At 41.8% G+C, this 20,404-nt stretch overlaps 1 protein-coding gene across 1 annotated transcript in view; it reads left to right on the top strand.

Annotated features, from left to right (window-relative positions):
• fat3b (FAT atypical cadherin 3b) overlaps window positions 1-20,404 on the top strand; it is a 67,807-nt gene that overhangs the window by 28,316 nt on the left and 19,087 nt on the right. Inside the window, exons 12-43 of the mRNA XM_025910796.1 lie at window positions 149-424; window positions 640-850; window positions 981-1,195; window positions 1,435-1,593; window positions 2,133-2,254; window positions 2,420-2,602; window positions 2,698-2,812; window positions 2,935-3,216; window positions 3,524-3,874; window positions 4,160-4,333; window positions 4,436-4,966; window positions 6,414-6,778; window positions 7,102-7,255; window positions 7,856-7,963; window positions 8,056-8,239; window positions 9,740-9,960; window positions 10,581-11,033; window positions 11,236-11,370; window positions 11,486-11,879; window positions 12,744-12,940; window positions 14,705-14,858; window positions 14,954-15,187; window positions 15,369-15,547; window positions 16,466-16,679; window positions 16,793-17,007; window positions 17,684-17,821; window positions 18,026-18,169; window positions 18,247-18,444; window positions 18,618-18,895; window positions 19,000-19,562; window positions 19,872-20,003; window positions 20,156-20,313. Coding sequence (XP_025766581.1) covers window positions 149-424; window positions 640-850; window positions 981-1,195; window positions 1,435-1,593; window positions 2,133-2,254; window positions 2,420-2,602; window positions 2,698-2,812; window positions 2,935-3,216; window positions 3,524-3,874; window positions 4,160-4,333; window positions 4,436-4,966; window positions 6,414-6,778; window positions 7,102-7,255; window positions 7,856-7,963; window positions 8,056-8,239; window positions 9,740-9,960; window positions 10,581-11,033; window positions 11,236-11,370; window positions 11,486-11,879; window positions 12,744-12,940; window positions 14,705-14,858; window positions 14,954-15,187; window positions 15,369-15,547; window positions 16,466-16,679; window positions 16,793-17,007; window positions 17,684-17,821; window positions 18,026-18,169; window positions 18,247-18,444; window positions 18,618-18,895; window positions 19,000-19,562; window positions 19,872-20,003; window positions 20,156-20,313 — 7,437 coding nt within the window. The remainder of the gene's footprint in view (window positions 1-148; window positions 425-639; window positions 851-980; window positions 1,196-1,434; window positions 1,594-2,132; window positions 2,255-2,419; window positions 2,603-2,697; window positions 2,813-2,934; window positions 3,217-3,523; window positions 3,875-4,159; window positions 4,334-4,435; window positions 4,967-6,413; window positions 6,779-7,101; window positions 7,256-7,855; window positions 7,964-8,055; window positions 8,240-9,739; window positions 9,961-10,580; window positions 11,034-11,235; window positions 11,371-11,485; window positions 11,880-12,743; window positions 12,941-14,704; window positions 14,859-14,953; window positions 15,188-15,368; window positions 15,548-16,465; window positions 16,680-16,792; window positions 17,008-17,683; window positions 17,822-18,025; window positions 18,170-18,246; window positions 18,445-18,617; window positions 18,896-18,999; window positions 19,563-19,871; window positions 20,004-20,155; window positions 20,314-20,404) is intronic.

The following is a 20,404-nucleotide window of genomic DNA, read 5'->3' as shown; positions in this document are numbered from 1 at the left end:
GTGTTCAGTCGTGTCTGAGCCTTGCATTTACTCTACAATTGGATTGAGGATTGTCAGTTACCGAAGCTAATTCGACTCCAAGTCTCCTATCGCTGTTTGCCACTACGCTGACTATGCAGATTTCCTCTTCTATCTCTTCATCACTCAGGTGTTCATTCGAATACAGGACAGCAACGACAACCCTCCAGTTTTTTCTCTGCCAGCTTATGATATCAGCGTATCTGAGGACATACCAGTTGACATGGAGCTGCTGCGGGTCAGAGCATCAGACATTGATGAGCGTGCCCGTTTGAGCTTCTCCATCTATGGCAGCGTAGACCCGGCCAGTATGAGGCTGTTTAGGGTCAATCCTGGCACAGGAGTCGTCTACACCGCAGACAGGCTCGACTATGAAGCCCGGACACAGCACATCCTCACTATTATGGTGAGAAAGGAAACATGGATGACAATCTGTTCTCGTGTGTCTCTATGTGTGTGTGTGAGCTTGGATGTTACTGTGAGTCTCTATGCGCCACTGTGCTATCCAATAAATTACGTCCGTTTTGGCAACCGTGTCTGCCTCACTTAATTTTTGCTGATTTTGTTCTTTTATCACCTCGTACAGCTCTATCCATATTCATCTCTCGTTTGCTGCTGTAGGTCAAGGATCAGGAGTTTCCATTTAACCGTGACCTGGCTCGTATCCTGGTGGCAGTGGAAGATTCCAATGATAACATTCCCTACTTCACCAGCACCGTATACGATGCTACGGCCTACGAGACTTTTTCTGTAGGCACGTCTGTAGTGCAGGTGACGGCTCTAGACAAAGACAATGGGCTTAATGGGCAGCTCACCTATACTATAGAAGCAGGTACGGTGCAATCTGCAAGAAAATTATTCTCATTTTGATTTGTATCTGTGCTTGTGCTTTAAACAGTGTAGTGACCTGTGACTGGAATATCCTCCTTTAATAGTGTCTGTAACCTTTCTGCTACTTTCAGGTAACACCGGTGGTGTGTTTGGTATTGATAATACCACGGGCCTTATCTTCATTGCCAAGGAACTGGACCTCACTTCTTTAGGCTTTTACACCCTCAGTGTGCGCGTCACAGACAGTGGATTTCCCCCATTAATGGCCACCGCTTCAGTTCGCATTTCCTTGATCCTCTCAGACTTCTCCAAACCGAAATTCTCTCAGAAGGAGTATCAGGCTGAGGTAAAAAAATAAATAAATAAATAAAGTTAGAGATAAATTACTGTCTGAAGGGAGAAGGCTGGAGAGGGTGGGAGAGATAGGAGGAATAAAAACAGGCTTGAAGGCGGTATGTGTGTATAGAGGTTAAATGTCTAGACAGATATACAGGAGGTAAGAATAATATTTTTCAAAAAACAGTCTATACAACTCACTCAAGTTCTGAAAATCTACCTGTATATTTTCACTCTTTGGCTTTATAGATTATGGAGAACAGCAAAACTGGAACTTACGTGATCACTGTTAGCGCCCTCAGCCGCTCAGCAATCATTTATGACATCACCAGAGGCAACGAGGAGCGCTGCTTCTTTATTAACCACCATACCGGTGTAATCACTACACGCAAACCGCTGGACTTTGAGGTTTGTTAATGTTTTTCTTTTTTGGTTATATATTGGCTGTATAGATGCTTAGCAGTCAAACAGTGGGTACGAGGGGCTTCTGTTCTGTCCCTAGTGCATTTTGTATGTGTGCCTTTGACCCAAATATATAGTCAGTCATAAAGAATTACATTCAGCCAAAAAAAGCAACAGCAAACAAGCAGTCCTGGAACAGATGGTGTGGCCCTCAGAGCCGTAATCAACATTACATCTAATCACTCACTGTGATTAGATGAGAAAAAGGTAACTGAGAGTGCATAAATATGCAGAGGTTCTCCAAGATGCTTCTAACAAGCTGTCATTTCAGTCACTTGTTTAAATATACCCTGAGAACAAGGTATTGTTGGAAAGGGAAAGGATGGTAACATGAAATATTTACGTGATTTTTTACAAAGATTTATAGCATTATTTTTAAAGCCACTGTCACGTTCTTCTTTATGCAAAAAAAGCTGGCTTTACATCGGATCTAAATTGAATTTGTTTTTTTTAAACAATTTAACTGGATTTCTTTGTTTTGCCAGCAAACAACATCTTACTTTCTAGTGGTGCGTGCCCTGAGCATGGCTGGAGTGGAAGCCAGCACCTCCGTCATCATACAAGTAGTGGATGTGAACGACAGCCCACCTGTATTCCAACAAATCAGGTATTAGTGGTGGTCATAGTTGATTTGCAGATATAACTAAAGCTCTGACATTGACATGCTGCTCTGTCTTTTTGTGTGTAGGCTTGTTGAGTGTTAAAAAGTGATTTTCTCGACCGACCTAAGAAATATTTGACTGACATCAGCGTTACCTTTTTCTCCTAACAGGTATGTCGGCGTAGTCAGCGAGGCTGCTCCAATCAACAGTGTGGTCCTGGCAGAGGACGGTAACCCTTTGGTCATCCAGGCAACTGATAAGGATCGCAACCACAATGCCCTGTTAGTGTTCCAGATCATAGGCGAGACTGCTCGGATGTTCTTCAGCGTGGACTCTGGGACTGGATCGATCCGGTAGGTGATAGTGCTGTGCAGAAGTTGCATCACTATTGATCTGATTAATTTCCTTATAAGTTGATATACACTGGGTTTGTTTAAATGATTTTTAGAACGATTGCCAGTCTGGACTATGAAACCTTCTCTGAGTTCGTCTTTCGGGTTCATGTTAGAGATAGTGGCCAGCCTCCACGGGATGCTGACAGCCCAGCAGAGGTACTTATAAAGGTAAGCAAATAACATATGAATCAGCTTTCATTGTCTCATAAGCACTCTTGACTCACTTTGAGTTCTGCGTTATCGTAGTCATTTCTCAACATTATTTTCACTCCCTGTGTACCACGTCTTAGGTGATCAACATCAATGACTCGCCCCCAAAGTTTTCCCAGGACACTTACGAGACAATCCTCTTGTTGCCTACCTACATGGGTGTAGAGGTCCTTAGGGTTAAGGCTCTTGACCCCGATGTGACCTCTGACCCCACACTTAACCCTGACAAGTCTATCACACCACAGCTACTTTACTCTTTGGTGGACAGCAATGTGGAGTTCTTTTCTGTTGAGCCATACACTGGAGTTGTGACCGTCATCAATCAGAACCTCAATAAAGACCGTTATCGCTTCAATGTGAAGGTAGGTCATCAGTGGACATGACATACCATTTGAAAGTCTTTTCAGCATGCTGGTATCTGGACTAAGCTGGGTAAAGATAATAATGATTTCCTCCAGAAAGTCAGATTCCTGGGTCAATGCAGAGTTGTGCACATAGAGCCCAAAATTATTTGGTGACTTGATGTGGGATACCTCATCTGCATGACTCAGGATTTTCTGACCCAGGATTACATGCAGAATTATTTTACTGTTTTTATTAAGAAAATAAGGGCAGTCAAATTCAGCTAAGAAAAAAAACCCTCCAGCATTACATTCTCCTTTCTTTAAGGTTTGGGATGGACGTTTTTCCAGCATGACATTGGTCACGGTGCTTGTCCGAGAAGCTATAGACAGCGGAATTCTCTTCACCTTCCCAGTCTACTCTGCCTCCATCCCCGAGAACATACCCAATATCACCTTAGTGACTGTGGTGAGCACAGTTGGTCACCGCCTCAACGAGCCACTCAAGTACACTCTGCTGAACCCCGTTGGGCGCTTCAGCATTCGGCCCACTTGTGGAGCAGTGTTCACTACCGGTGTGCCTTTTGACAGAGAGGAGAAGGACAGTTATGAATTGGTGGTGGAGGTCAGCAGGGAAGATGAAATATTGAGGGTGGCTAGGGTGATCGTGCAAGTACAGGTAGGTATGGAAATCATCTATCTGCAAGAATGCTTCTAGTTGTTGTTTTTTCTGTCCATCCTCCACATTTACAGTAATGCAGACTTGGGTGTATTGGGGCAGTCCTGTGTTTTCAATTCCTTTGGTTTAGAATGCTTTAAATACATTTTACATTGTGGCTTGAATGTGTTTTTGTTATAGACTAATTTGGTAGGACAGTGGTGCAGTGGTCAAGAGATTGTTTGTGTTGTTGAACAGTAGCTTTAAAATGACCCCATTATGTTTTCTTAAAATCAAATCTTCTAGGTGGAGGATGTAAACGACAACTCTCCACAGTTTGTGAATCTTCCATACTACGCTGTAGTGCAGGTAGAAGCACAGCCAGGATCAAGTGTTTTCAGGGTCTCAGCTACTGACAAAGACTACAGTCGGAATGGACAAGTGACGTACGGCCTTAAGGAGCAGCACAGAAACTTTCAAGTAAGTGAAACATCTTCCCTTATTTTATATGGGAGGCTGTAAAATGTTATAATTGTGCAAATTCATGAGTTGGACTAATTAATGTCTATAAATCCCATGCAGGTGCACCCTGTGACAGGAGAGCTGACCTTAAAGAGAGCCTTCGAGGCAGATTTATCTAACGCAGAGTACAAACTGATCCTCGTGGCGACTGACGGTGGCTTCCCTCCTCTGTCCAGTGAGGTGGAGCTCCCTGTTAGTGTAGTAAATAAAGCTATGCCAGTATTTGACAAGCCTTTTTATGGTGTCACTGTCAAAGAGGATGTGGATGTCTCCACCTCTGTCTTGTGTATCAATGCCAGTAGTCCCGAGGGCCAGAGCGTCATCTTCACCATCACAGATGGAGACCCTTCCCTCCAGTTTGACATTGGCTTTGACACAGGAATCATCCGTGTGATTTACCCGTTAGACTATGAGACCACACAGTATTACCGTTTAACGGTGAAGGCTACCGATACACTGACCGGAGCTAAGTCGGAGGTCGATGTGGACATTGTCATGCTGGACGTGAACGATAACCCACCGCTGTTCCAGAACACCTCATACTCAGCTGTGCTCTCTGAGAACTCCATGATTGGAACGCCCGTCTTACAGGTGTGTGTGTGTGTGCGCACGCCTGTGTTTACTCAGTCAGTCCAGTGTGTGCTTTAACTGAATGAGTGTTTACACTTAAGAGTCACTTCAGCAGCATTGCGGATAGCTCATTTATTCATGGGAAGATGGTGTGATATTTGCCTAGAAATTTCCCAGTGGAAGTCCTTGACCTTTAATACAATAGTGCTCTTTTTTCATTCAGGAACATATTTCTGTTTACAAGATGAGAACATCATATGATTGAATTTGGATTTTTCTCACATCTTTTTAAGTCAGTCAGCAAAATACTGTAGGCCTGTGCCCCTTTTTACTACCATTAAAATGTAAAAGAAACAGCTTTAAGAACAGGATCTTGTAATCACTGAGCATACTCACTGAGCCTTAAAATGAGCTTTGCTCTTGCTCTGCGGTAGTGCAGTGTTGTTCACCATGTGGGTCATATTTGATCTGATCAAAAGCACATCTCTGCCTCAGCAGTCAAATAATGAATTTCTGGACAACCAAAAAGGGATGCCAAATGGTTTGGTATTAGTACACGAAACAGTCGCTAAGTGATGACCTAAGTTTCTGTTTATTAGCTCTGAATGGCTATAATGGGCAAAATATAAAGATAACTTTGATAACCTAAAAATTTTGGTGGTCGTCCTTGGTATGAAGGTCAGCTTTTTCAACTTTAGTGAAAATTGGGGAGAAATGTTTGGTCTATAAATGTACAAATCTGTAAATAAAATCAAGTATGGTAACCACATCAGTTAAATTAACACAAGTGGCCTGTGTTAACATAACACCAGGTCATTGATGAACAAGTAGGTGATCTGACTGGCGCAGCCTGGTGAAACAGTGTGGCTTCCCATTGTTTTACAAGGCAAAATAATTATTTAAGTCTAAGAAACCAAAATGCCAAAATACATTTTTGCTTATTTCAGTGACCTCTAGTGGTTGTGTGCTGTGTTTTTTGTAGCTTCTCAATATCAAAATATCAGTTTCTCAAAACCTATTTATTATAGGTACAGCTGGCCTTCATATATTTGAAAATCATGCATGTTTTAAAAGTTAACTGCACAAACTCACTTCCAACTTTGACCCAACTGTGGTGTTACATTGCTCAAGTCACAGACATAAAAAAAAACAGGGGACCAAATTTCAAAACCTTTTATTTCCTTTAACATTATATCACAACTTTTAAGATTTTTATATTATATTACTTTATTTTTGTAAATATAGTTGTATCCCTCAAAATGTTCATGCTGAATGTTAGACAAATGCTTTGACAAGGTTTTAGATGTCTTTCTATCCTATTCTCAGTAAAATCTGGAACGTTATTTACTTTTTCAATTGGCTGCAGTGGTGGTGCTGTGCCCACAGAGTATGTGTGGGGTAAGCAAATCAGCCCTTATCTTGAATAATGCATGAGGCAGGACACAATTGAATGTAACTCTCCGTGTAGGTGTTTGCCCAAGACCAGGACACAGAAAAGAACGCCGTGGTGAGTTACCAGATCCTATCTGACATCTACAACAGCACCGACTACTTCAGCATCGACAGTAACAGCGGGCTGATATACACGGCACGTCTGCTCGACTATGAGCTCATCCAGCGCCACAACTTCATTGTCAGGGCGACGGACAGCGGCGACCCTGCCCTTAGCAGTGATGTTACTGTCTCCGTGACTGTAACTGACACCAATGACAACCCACCTAATTTCAGCCAAATGCTGTACGAGGCCTTTGTCAGCGAGCTGGCTCCCAAAGGACACTTTGTGACTTGTGTTCAGGCATCAGATGCTGACATCTGTGATGCCAGTAGGCTGAGGTAAGGAAAAAGATGCTTTGAGAAGTTACAGATTCTGTGTTTTCTCTGTAGAATTGTTTTACCGTTGAACCTAGATGAAAATCCTCTTTAAGAATTTTTCAGATTGTCACCTCTTGAAAAGCACAGTGCTGTGTTTTGGTTGACTAAAATCCCAGTAATCCTGGTTCAGTTTCACATGAGGCTTTATTTAGATTTTTCTCAAGCAGTTTTGGCTCAGCACCCCCTCAAGACAAGTAGACACTTGTAATTTGCAGCACCTCTTGAGCAAAATAACTTTGTAGACCGTAAGCAACACAAGCTCTCTCTTCTTCCTCCGCCTTCAGGTACAGTATTCTCTCAGGAAATGAGAAAATGACTTTTATGATGGAGCCAGATACGGGGGTGCTTCGTCTGTCTAACAAGAGGAGACAAGGCATGAAACTCTCCTATCAACTCAATGTGTCTGTGTCGGATGGAGTCTTCACCAGCACTGCTCAGGTGAGACAACTTTTGGCAGTTACGTATTAGTTCTGTCAGCTGATTTGGTCTTTTTTTAAGTCTCAGTAGTCCTTATACACAAAAACTGGGCTGACCTTCTTCACCGGCCTGTCAAAATTATTACCAACCTTCGCCGCTGCTCAGTGTAACTGCTGTTTCTCACAACTGCCAGCTCCGCAGTGGGAGGTTAATGTCTCGCCGTATCAGATTTACTTTGAGGATAAGCTGCCAGCTGGAAAAAATACTCACATCTGTCTCTTAGTGGTAATTACAAATGGGAGATTTGAGGGGGGGGTTGGGTCATATATCACACATTTCTGTTGCAATAACACATCACCTCATTCTTAAAGTTCTTCTTCTGACATGCATGAAATATGTGTGCAGCAGTTCTTCACGGAGGTGTCAGTATCTGTGGCTCGTGTGTAATTCAAATCAGTAACTAATTATTCACAACCCTGGTGTTCTTACTACTGCTGTGCCTTTTTGATTTGATCATGTTTGACAAATCAGCCGGTGATGTTTATTGGGATGGCAACAGCAACATGTCAGCAGACAGTGAGGTTGATGATGATGGAGTGATGTTGCGATGGTGATTCACAGGTGATTGTACGCGTCCTGGGAGCTAACCTGTACAGCCCAGTATTTAGCCAGAGGTTCTACTTGGCTGAGGTCCAGGAAAATGCACCGGAAGGGTCAAAGGTCATTCAGGTAATTTCACTTTTTCAGTGCACTGAAGCACAATTAATGAATACGAAATAACATAATGAGGAATATTGATGAATTTATGTGTGGACATACAGGTCCGCGCAACAGATGAGGACTCGGGACTGTACGGACAGATCACCTACTCGTTCATCAACGACCTGGGGAAAACTCAGTTCACCATTGATGCAGATGGGGTGATTTCCACTGTTCAGAAATTAGACCGAGAAAATCCTTTCAACAGGGACATGGTGCTAACTGTGATGGCCCTGGATGGTGGAGGTAACTGTTTCCCTAAAAAGCCATCTTCAAATCAGCTAATATAAGTAGAGATTCTCCGATTGCAATTTTCTTGGCAAATTTCATTTTCCTGTTTTATTTCTCCGCATGACCAGATTTTCTTTCTAATAACAATAACTGAGAGCATATAAAAATACAAATCAACTTTTCTTCAACACAAAATACTTTTAAGTTTAAAAAGTTCATTTAAGTTATTTCACCCCAAACTGCTCTCACTGAAATAACTGAAAATAAAGAGCTCTGCTACTGGCAAGAGTTATAAATAATTGACTGAAATTGAGCTGCTGTACACCCACCTTTACTTGACCTTCACCAAAAAAAAAAGCAGGTGCAGTAGATTTATATAACAAAACAAATGTTGGTTACTTAGATCATCATTTACCAGCATTTTTATATTACAGGAATTACAAATAACAGGAAAACAACCCTTTCCTCTTTTTCACTTGTCTTCACAACTTTCCTGGTAACTGCGTTGATGCTTCCATTGCTCATATTGAGGCTGTTGGCCTCTGACATCTGGATAGCTTTAGCCTTGGGCAAATTTCCTTCATTAGCTTCTTCTTTGCGGGAGTGCCCCTGCAGTTTACTTTAGTAAAATTTGTGTGCCATCATTCACAGCCAGGAACATCCATGCTAACCATGCGTTAGCATGTTGCGTTGAAGGTGCATAGACTTTTTTCCTGTTGTGCATCGATTCATTAATCCTAAATCGATTTTTAATTATAAATGTATTTTGCTTTAACCTGAGAATCTCACGAAACTATTCCAACAACCGCCAAACAGTTAAAACAACAAATGAGAGCAAGTAAACGGATTCCGCAAAAAGATGTAAACACAAACCTTGGCTCGTAGGCAGACACCCCGTCGGGTACTGAAAGCCGACATCTCACAGATTCTGAAGCTGCAGGTTTCGTCACTCTCCGAGCAAAATACATTGAACCAGCAGCAAAAGAAGATCAAAACTACGCTTCACATTTGATAAACATCGTCATGAATTCCCTCTTGCTTTGGCAGTTTTGCTTCCACTACGATGAAATCACACTTCCTGCAGAGCTCTTTTACTCTCTCAGTGTACTTCAAGAACAGTTTCTGTGTTTTTTTGTTGTTGTTGTTTTGTTTGTTTTTAAAAAAATGACCTCTGACAAGAAAGCCTCATTTCTGCTGTTCAGTATTGAAGAAATTTAAACAAATTCTGCCAAATTACAAAACACTTAGCTGTCTCTAATAAAACCTCTGTAACTTTGCTCTGCTTCACTTCAGCAGCATCAGGTAATGTTCGAATGTTGATTTTCTTCGGTGTTTAAACTACTGCAGAATATTTTAATATTTCTGACTGTCTGAGTCAAAATTGAATCAAATCAAATCGAATTGGGACCTTGTGAATCAGAATTAAATCAGCTATAGAAATCAGTGACAATACCCAGGGCTAATCTGTATCATTTGTGCATATTTAAAAAATGTATGTGTGTTTTTATTTTCCAGGCCGTGCATCATTTTGCACAGTACGGGTGGTTCTCGCAGATGAGAATGACAACGCCCCCCGGTTCAGAGCAGTGGAGTATCGTATGAGCATTAAAGCAAATGTTGCCAAAGGTTCGCTTGTCACTCAGATCCAGGCCACTGACCCAGATGCTGGGTCTAATGGAAGGATCACATACTCACTTTACAGTGAGGCACGCCTATCTCTGGTCGATGTTCTGGAGGTCAGTGCATGTTGCTTTTCAACTTCTTTTTGACTGCCCTTTGTAAAAAAGGTATCCCGTGAATTAATATCTATGCAACACATAAAACCACATAAAAATGCAACCACATGCAAACCGCAACAAATTGATTTAAAACTCATTAAAGCACAAACTCTGTTAGCGGTAAACTTGATTTTCAATTAAGGAATGTTTTCACATGACCCTCCCTCCCCACTTCAGGGGATTAAAAGCCATCTGTTTGCTGTAGATTATGTATTTTTACTCATCTAATCAAAATGATGTTGCATTAGGGTTTATGCTTTAGTCAATTTTGAAAATACAATTAAATTGAAATAAATGTGGGCTATAAATAAAACGAAACACCATGGGATTAAAGGAATATAGCTGCAACTTATAAACACTGTATGTCGAGGTGAAGCTCAAAGGGCATTGTGGTTCAGTTTGTGCACATAAAACCTGTGACGTTCTACTTGTATTTTATTAATGTTAATCAAAATGATATAAAAACAGCAAAAACTCTCATGGTTTGGAATTAAACACATAACTACAAATGTCAACAGTTAAAAAAAAAAACTCCCAAAAGCTGATTTAAATAGCCTTGTGATTTTGCTGGTGCTCAGGTGGAGCCAGACAGTGGGTGGATGATGACTAAAAGCACAGTGGACCACCTCCAGGGTACTGTGCTGTCCTTCTTTGTCAAAGCCACAGATGGTGGTTCTCCGGCTAAGCACTCCCTGGTGTCCGCCTTCATCCACGTAGTCCCTCCAGATGCATTCGTTCCCTCGTTCAGCCAGCCTCAGTACTCCTTCACCATCCCTGAGGACACAGCGGTAGGAACCGCCCTGGGGTCTGTGTACATGGGCGCTGGACAGACCGGGTTCTTTAGTGCAATCGCAGGGGAGACGCTTGACAGCAACCAGGAGGGGACCTTCCTGGTGGAGAAGGAGACTGGTCTCATCCGTCTGGTGAAACCGCTAGACTATGAAGAGGTCAGCATCTTCCGCTTTAAAGTTGCAGCAACAACAAGACGAGACCTGATTGAGTCAGTCTCCACTGTAGATCTGGAGGTTAAGGTTGGTACCACAATACACTATAGAAGGATAGCATTTACTTTCTGTTTTTCAATTGAATAGGGAAATGTGCACATGCAATTATGGATTTTATGAAATAATTGCAGATTTATGTGATAAATTAATTAAAATAGTAAGAAGGGGGTAATTGTGCTGTCTTTTCATTTAGACTTTGTTCAGTTGAAGCAGATTTATTGTTTTATAGATCCTAGATGTCAATGACAACAAGCCGCTGTTTGAGACCAGCACCTATGTAGCCACGGTGATGGAGGGGATGCCTGTGGGGACCAGAGTGGTCCAAGTGCGTGCTCTTGATCCAGACTGGGGCTCTAATGGGCAGGTGTGTGACAGTCAGGTTAAACTGTGTAACATATGTTTGTGATACTTTAAAACAAGCATTTTTCTAAATTCAGAGAGCTACAGGCGCTGCTATGTATCCTTTATTTGAATTGCAGGTAACCTACAGCCTTGGTCCTCTGCTCACCTACAATCTAGACTTGACAAGGGATGCCGGCTCCTTCTCCGGGCCTGTGTCTACCACTTCTGTCTTTGCCATTGACAGTAAAACAGGTTGGATCACCACAGTGAGTCAGATGGACCACGAGGCCTGCTCCAGCTACAGCTTTGAAGTAGTAGCGTCTGATCTGGCCGAGTTACTGCCTCTCTCCTCCACCACAGTGGTGACCATCACTGTGTCAGACGTCAATGACAACCCGCCACTGTTTGAGAGGGAGTTGTACCGAGGTGCCATAAAGGAGAGCGATCCCCTCGGTGAAGTGGTGGCCATTCTGAAAACCAAAGATCGAGATGGCACGGATCAAAACCGCCTCGTCAGCTTTTGCATCACTGGTGAGGACACTGAGACAACTAGCAGAATGCTGTCCCGCGCACTCTGTGCTGCAGTAACTCTTCGTCTTGCAACGAGATGAGGCTGTGCTGCATCAAAATCATTTATTGGTCTAACATGGTTTCTGTTCCAAAGGTCAAGTTATAAATTAATTTGAACTGATATGCCAAAAACAGCTTTCCTTTAATTTGTATTTTTTTTTTCATTTTAATATTACAAAGTGCCCATTATACTATGAAACAAAAATGCTTTGTAGAAAATCTTAATCTACACTCATGTGAAGAAAAAAGAAGTTTTTGCACCATGACAGCTGGGACGGGCTCGTGGCTGATGGATAGAATTATCAGGCAGGTGCTTCTAATGAAATGCACTTGATGAATTGATCATTCTCTTTCACAGCCTTACCCATTACTTTATGCGTTGGCTCTTTTTTTTTTTTTAAGGAAAATAATAAAGAGCATTGCTTGACCTCTCCAGCAAAACTCTGACCTTGATAATGAGTTAGAGCACGTCCATTCACAACACACTGTGTGGTAATGATTGTGGATGATGTATTTTGTCCTTGTTTTCTGGCATTTAAAAAATACAGATCGGCCGAGTGAAAGTGTCATAAAAGGTCAAACTTTTAAACTTTGAAGGGCCACGGCTGCTGCCCTACCCGTCTGGTTTACATTATGAAGATGGTTATTGATTGCACCAAAGGGTGCCTGGATCATTTTTTATGTGCGGTTGGAGAGAACCTTGTTCTCATTCATCTTGCGAATGAGTAATGACTCGCAGTTTGTTTACATTTAATACAATACATCTTCACTCCTTTCTTCACTTTTTAGTGTCAGCGCTTTAATTCTCATCTGTATGATCTCCAGGGGGAAATCCACGGGGAGTGTTCGGCCTGGCCCTTGTGCAGGGGGAGTGGAAGGTTTATGTGAGTGGTCTGCTGGATCGCGAGCAGCAGGACTGGTACCTGCTCAACATCACTGCCAGCGATGGCCTTTATGTCGCTCACACCGCAGTGGAGGTTACAGTCATGGATGCAAATGACAACAGACCCATCTGCAACCAGGTCAGGGATAAAGACAAATGGAAAGTGTGCAAAATGAAAATATGCAAAGTAAACAAACCGAGAGGAGCTTGTGGAATGTATAGAGCATTGCAGAGTAATTGGCTCTATCTGCTGTTTGTCTCCATATTCCAGTTAATTTTCTGTCTATAAACAGAGAGAAAGCATTGCTTGTGACCATGCATGCAGTCATGTATGCTTATTAGTGAAAAGGTAAGTTAGGGCATTGTGTTTGTGGACTGAATGGGGAAAACAAAAGCTGTTTATCAAAGAAGGAATTTTTAATCATTTTAAGTCTCATTTAAATTGTTTTCTTTTTCAATCCCAATGAGAGCATCAAGATTAGTGGAGATTCCCAGTTCCCCCAATGATGAACTTTCTTCTGGGTAATCTTAACGCTGGCTTAGCTCTGAAAATTCAGCTGTGTTGAATAATTTTCAAATCTGCATATTCATGACTTAGTAAAGAAAAGCAAAGTCTGTGGTTTCACGACTAAAACTGGATTTGCTCACTTCAAATATTGATACTTTGTTCTAAAGTGCATCGAAGTACTAACTTGCTGCAAATGAATTCAGCCAAATTGTCTTTGTATTATATTTCAGGCCAAGTGTTGTAATTTATGTATAAACTGACTTTTACATAGTGCTTTTATGGAGTGCATAATGCAGTCTTAATCTAATAGCGTACTAAACCGATGAATGGTTCTCTTTGAATTACACAAGTTTGAGAATTTACACAAATAAAAGACAGTAATCATGATAAAACCAATTAAGTTGAGTCCCTTGTGCTATTTCTTACCTTCCAACTCCAACATTCACCCTACATTTAGAGTTAGCCTCAAAAAGACAATCTAGGAGAGGAAAATCTTTGTGAAATGAGAGAATAATTGGACTGTGAAGTCTTCTGGGGGCTCTCCTTTCATTTAGTAAAATTCTGCAGTTCTTCACTTTCACATAATTAGCTGAGAAACTTTCTTTTTCCCTCCAAACTCTAAACTCCTTGAAATGCTCCCTGTTCTCCTCTGATAGTCTTTTTTTCCCTTCTCACACGAGCCAAGACTCTATAACTACAAAGTGATTAGTCTGACGTTACATGGCGACAGCAACAACTGGATCAAAATGACACTCACATTGCCACAAGAATGAACTCTAACTGCTGTTTGGGCATCTTTTCTAATGTTTTTTTTCATAGGAAGATTAGTAGTAGTAGTAATGGTAATGGCGTTTTTCTAGTAGTAACGATTTCAAGCTCTTAGCTGGTGCTTGCTCCTTTTTTGCTTTTTTTGTTAAGTGATTAATCAGGCTATAAATATTAGAAAATCCCCAATTTAATGCTTTGAATTTTAATTTTGTTCAACAAACAAAAATACAAAGATGATATAAAACTAATTCTTGGCATTTTTCAAACCTTTGACTGGTTACTTGGTGTTTCACCTTTAAATATTTTAAATCTGAGCGTTAGAAGATTCAGCAGAGCCAACAGAGCAGGGTGGGGTGTGCTACATTGGCGTTGCCGCTGCTGGTCCGTGTTTGATGAAATTGTGAGGCCACTAAGCTCCATTTCTCCAGTCAGTCACTGGCACAAATGGACACTGGGTGATAAAAGGGAACTTAGCTGACCCTGTTCTATTAGCTGGAATAATGGATCAAGTGGCCAGTAGTTGCATGTCTTTTTAATGTATTAGACAGATGCCTTTTTTAACTAGAATGGTTAGTGTTACTATTACTGTGCACTTTAATTTCTGCATATGCTTTTGTGTTATCACAGGCCGTGTACAGCACCTCTTTTCCTGAGGACGTCCCCATTAACAAGGGCATTCTGAGAGTGGGTGCAACAGATGCTGACTCAGGCTCCAGTGCTGAGATCCAGTATTCACTGTTTGGCATTGGGGTTGAAGATTTCTACATGGATGCAAACACTGGTACATTTAAATATTTAATTTCAAGGGTCTGTAACAAAAACAAACAAACAAAACTTTCCAAATCTCTTTTTATACCTCCCCATTTATGCCCTTAGGTGAGTTGCGTACAGCCATTGTGATGGACCGAGAATTGGCCCCCAGTTACAAACTCATCGCCCAGGCAACTGACGGGGGAGGCCTGTTCTGTCGCTCTGATATTTTTCTCAAAGTGTTAGATGTGAATGACAATGCCCCCCTCTTCTCATCCACTCATTACCTGGCGAGCGTGTACGAGAATGCTTCGCCTAAGGCTTTGCTCACCCGTCTACAAGCCAGCGACCCAGATGAAGGTAAGCTAGTGTGTGGGTATGCAGTTAGATGAGTAACGTCAGGCAGTGATGATGAGCTCAAAAAGTTTTAAGCTCTAAATTATTTAAAAATAATGTACTGTTTTAGTGTCCGAGCAAGATTATGAGCCAAGATGTAATATATTGTGAACAGTTAGTATGAAAAATTGCCTGTTTTTTCCAGGTCTGAACCGTACAGTGCTGTATTCTCTGGTGGACTCAGTGAATGGGTTCTTCTCCATCGACCCGGTAACTGGAGTAGTAGTTCTGGAGAAGTCTCTGGACAGAGAGAGCCGGGACTCCTATCGTGTTCGTGTGCAGGCCACTGATCGAGCTGGACAACAGGGGGCACTGTCCTCACAGGTTGGTGGGTAGTCCAAGTGACCCAGATTCAGTATTGATTGTGTCTACAATCAATATTAAGTCTAAAAAACGTTACTGTAGGAAATATTTACACCCTGATGCTCCTGATACAAAAAAAGCCACTTGTTCTGAATTAAATGAATAATTGAAAGAATAAAATCAATAATAAAAATGCACTTTTGAACAAAACTGACATTTATAAGTGTTTGCAGCATTTATATTTTTTGGGTAACATAATCTTATTTTTCAGGTAAATCTGAAATCTGAAAAAAAAAAATCAAGTGAACAACACATGATTCTTGAATAGATTAGATAAATCCCCATTTAGATTTTAATTAAGATAGCTTGTAGTCATATGAACCGTGTGGAACAGAAAAAAACGACGCAGTTACAGAGAGAAACGGTGCAGAAAAGGTGGAAAACAGATACGTGGCAAATCTGAAACTGTGTTGTGTCTCACAGCTGCTATTTAAAAGTAAACTTTGTTTTATTTTAGAAGAAAACTTTAATTTTACTCATTCACTGACCATAAATGCTGACAAGGAATGGAATATACAGGAAAGGAATATACAGAGGAGTAGTTGTTGTTCTGTTACTTGTAGTAGATGTTTTTCATAGCCACAATGATATAAAAGCAAGCAATTTCTCTATACAATATAGAACTTGTGACTCTGTACTGTATAGAGTGAAAACAGCAATCATCAAGTAGCTACCAAACTCTCTCACCCTATAGCAGGCACGGATTTTAGTTGGTTTTTGCCTCAGCTTCCTATTTTATTACTAAAGCATATTTTTCTGTACAACTTCTGTATGTGCTTGCGGTCCTTTCTGCCTTGTGGTGAAACTGAACTATTGGTGCTGGAAGCAGTGCAGTAAAGTGGTTAGGTGCTGTTTTACAGTCTTGTGTGCCTTCCTCAGGTTGATTTGACCATTTTAGTGCTGGATGTGAATGACAATGCTCCAGTCTTCCAGAGAAGAGACTATGCCGTAACTGTCCCCGAGGATGTAGCCGTGGGAACCGAGGTGGTGCGAGTCCTGGCAACAAGCGCTGACATCGGACCTAATGCTGAGATCACATACAACATCCGTTCGGGTAATGAGTTAGGAAAGTTCACCATAGACAGGAAATGGGGTGAGTAGATATCTCTGTGTGTGGCTTGTGCCATGTTATTGTGAAATTTAAAGGCAGGGATTTTTTATTTATTTATTTTTTTTAAATGAATATCTACTGATATGTGTGTTAAGGTTCTATTTCAGTGGCTGATGATTTGGACTTTGAGGTGTGTAAGGACTATTACCTCACCATCGAGGCCTGGGACAATGGCAACCCTCCTCTTAGCACAGCTACAATGGTAACCATTGAACTTATGGATGTCAATGACAACGCTCCAGCCTTCAGTCAGGACATCTACAATTTACTGGTCAGCGAGGATGCATCTGTTGGGCAGACAGTTACAAGGGTAAGATTTAAGGCCAGATTTACTAAATGGGGCAAAATAGCCTATCACTCCAATAGAGACGCGTTATATTGGAAACAAGCTGCAGTAAATGATAGGCTCTGATGTAGGACTGTAAATTGTGTGACAACATTTTGACATCGCCTTCTATAGCATTCTTGTATTAAGACAACTTAAATAACTTCAAGGGGAAATCTGAAAATCAAATTTCTATGCGCTTCAACTGGTGCTGTCAACAGTACCACCATATTTTAGATTTTGTGGATGAATCTTGGGTATCTATCTGTGATCTATATCTCACGTATTGTCAAAGTGCACACTGCTGAGTTTCTGTATATCCGCCACTAAAAACAGTTAAGTGTTATGGCACTTAAGCTCATATGCCCTGACCCAGTGGCAACCTCATGTGCTGTCCGTGGTCCTGAAACTAATTGGAGTGTAATAAAACCCTGAATTGGATAAGTGGAAGAGAATGGATAGATGGAAAACTTTATTTGACTTTATTTTGTTTTTTATTAATGTTAATACATTGATCATGTTGATGTCCATCTACTCCTGATTATTTTCAGGTTCAAAGTCAATGTTGTCATCCCTTCGTTCTCTCTGGTCTTTAGCCAGTTTGTATTTGACCCCAAGGAAATCAGGCCATTTTCTTTCCCTCCGGGTGTCTGTTTTTTAGGTAGTGGCTGAAGATCTGGATAGCCAAGTGAATGGGCGTATCACCTACTCTATCCTGAAAGGTGACCGAAACAACCACTTCTGGATTGACCCTGTAGCAGGACTTCTCAAAGTCAACAAGAAGCTTGACAGAGAACTTGTAAGGATGCATGTTTAAGTACAAAATCTCATAAACAATCAATTGTAATTTTCTGGTTCATGAGCACAGTCAGGACAGAAAATACCAGGTCCCATCAAGGTCAACACTCAATGAAATATCACATTATGCGAGCATAAGAGTGCTTGCCACACTGCCTGATGTACATACAGATATGGCAATCACATTCTCTTCTTCACCGCCTAGGTGTCCAGGTACTCTTTGTCGGTACAGGCGTTTGACAGTGGCTCTCCTGCGATGTCCTCCACAGTCACAATCAACATCGATATCTCTGACGTTAATGATAACCCCCCAGTTTTCAATCCTCCCAACTCCACGGTGGTCATACAGGTACGTTTGAGCGTGTTTGCTGTCTATATTTATATTATTAGTTCAATGTTGTCTCAACTTCACTTTCTTACTTCCAGCTAAACCAAGCTGCTGGCACCACTCTGCTCCAGTTATCAGTCAGCGACAAAGACTCCCCTAAAAATGGTCCTCCCTTTGAGTTTTGGATCAAGTCAGGAAATGAGGGAAACTTCTTCTCCTTGGACCAGACTGGGACTCTGAGGTGTAACCGTGTGTTTGGCCCTGAAGCCCCCAGAGAATTCACTCTTGAAATCCAGGTTACTTTTGGGTTTTAAAAAGTAGCCTATTTAATATGAAGACTTTTCTTTTATGGAGAACTTTAACACCAGTGTAAATTCAACCCACTAAAGCAAGACCTTATTATTACTGTAGAACTTTCCTTGCTGTTAAGTGTCATTATAACTTTTTTTTATAACTTTGTCTCTCTCAGGCAACTGATTCTGGCAAGCCTAGTCTCTCCTCCTCTTCCTGGGTATTTCTGAGGGTCATTGGGAACAGTCAGTACAAGCCGACTGTCTCCCCTCTGGAGATCTTCATCGTCATGGTCACGGATACCTTTCCAGGTGGCCCGATCGGTCGGATCTCTGCAACTGACCGTGACCTGAGTGACGTTTTGTCATTCACCCAGAAGCCTCAGCCCAAGAGCATGTTTAAGGTCAACAGACAGGATGGCAGCATTGTAGCGCTGCCAGGCCTGGAACCTGGCAGGTGAACGCTAGACCACACAAACACACAGGAAAACAAAACACCGATGTGGAAAAAAGAAAACTTTTTGGTGTAGCAATTCACTATGTTTTCTTGCCTTTTCTCAGGTACCAGATGAACGCTACAGTGAGCGATGGACGTTTTGCTGTCATAGCTGACGTTTCCATCCAGGTCGAACAGGTGACAGATGTCATGCTGCGTAGCGCTCTGACCTTACGTTTCAACTTGCTGTCCCCAGAGGACTTACTTAGTCGCTACCTTAGCCAAATTAAGCTAACGTTACGGGGACTAGGCGGATGGAAATGGTCACCAGGGCAGCAGGATCCTCTTCACATACTCGGTGTACAGCCAGTGATGGGGACATCGGATGTGGATCTGCTTCTAGCCATGGAGAGGCCAGAGACACCGGGCAGTGGACGCATGGGTGTGTTCTACTCCCAGCAAGAGCTGTCTGCAAAGCTGGAGGAGGGGGCAGCACAGGGTCAGATTCGTGGCGTGCTAGCTGGGGCTGTGGTGGTGAGCAGCGCTTGTTCTGGCGAGCTGGAGTGTGGGGATAGAGTGTGTGAAAACACACTTGTGATGGACGGGAGCTCGCCTGTCACCTACAGCACAGAGAGGGTCAGCTTGGTGTCGTCTACGTTCAGCCGCAAAGAGACCTGCACCTGTCCCGGTTTGTACTACACTCATTTTTGAACCTTCACAGAGTCAGTGTCACAAACACATATCATCAGTTCATGAACGGCATTGGTTGATAGTTTTCATATAAAAATCAGTAAAATCCTGAAATATCTGAATGAAAACATACAGAATTTTGCTTATGTAGTATACATTTTGCATTCTATAAAAAAGGAAATACAAAAACTACAGAGGCATATATTATGCATGCAAATATAAATAAATTCATGAAAGATTAATGTAAATCTGAAGGCTTTTCACATGATGACAAATAATATTTATATCTCTGCCCCTTTTCAAACAGGAGGGACATGCCCCACCCCTGTGGAGCTCTGTGAAGGTCAGTCCTGTCCAGCTGATATGCAGTGTGTGCGTTCTGGTCCTACTGCGCCATCTGTCTGCCAGTGTCAGCCTGAGAGACTAGATGACTGTGCAGGTGTGTTTTGGCATGCCTGCAGTTTGTATAACTTCTGTCTTTCTGATTTAGGTTGATGAGTATATTTGCAGTGTATTTCATTATTAGTTTTTTTTTGTGGTTTAGTGTAAGCTGAAACGTTTCCCCCTTCTCTGTGTGTTACAAATGTGCAGGCCAGACCTCGCTGAGTTTCTCTGGAAACAGCTACATCAAGTACAGAGTGACAGCGAGTGGCCAGAGTGGAGAGATGAAGCTTGGCCTCAGGATCAGAACACTTCAGAGAAGAGGAGTCATTATGTTCACACGGGTTAACCCCTGCACCATGCTTAAGGTAAAGGTTACAGGGCTATGCTTTTTTGGGGGTCATGCAAAACACTAGCTGCTCATTTCCTGTTAGAAGGAAACATGTTTCTCAGTAAATG

Source organism: Oreochromis niloticus, linkage group LG10, assembly GCF_001858045.2.
Source record: "Oreochromis niloticus isolate F11D_XX linkage group LG10, O_niloticus_UMD_NMBU, whole genome shotgun sequence".
Classification (NCBI taxonomy): Eukaryota; Metazoa; Chordata; class Actinopteri; order Cichliformes; family Cichlidae; genus Oreochromis; species Oreochromis niloticus.
This window is presented reverse-complemented; position numbering and strand designations above follow the sequence as displayed.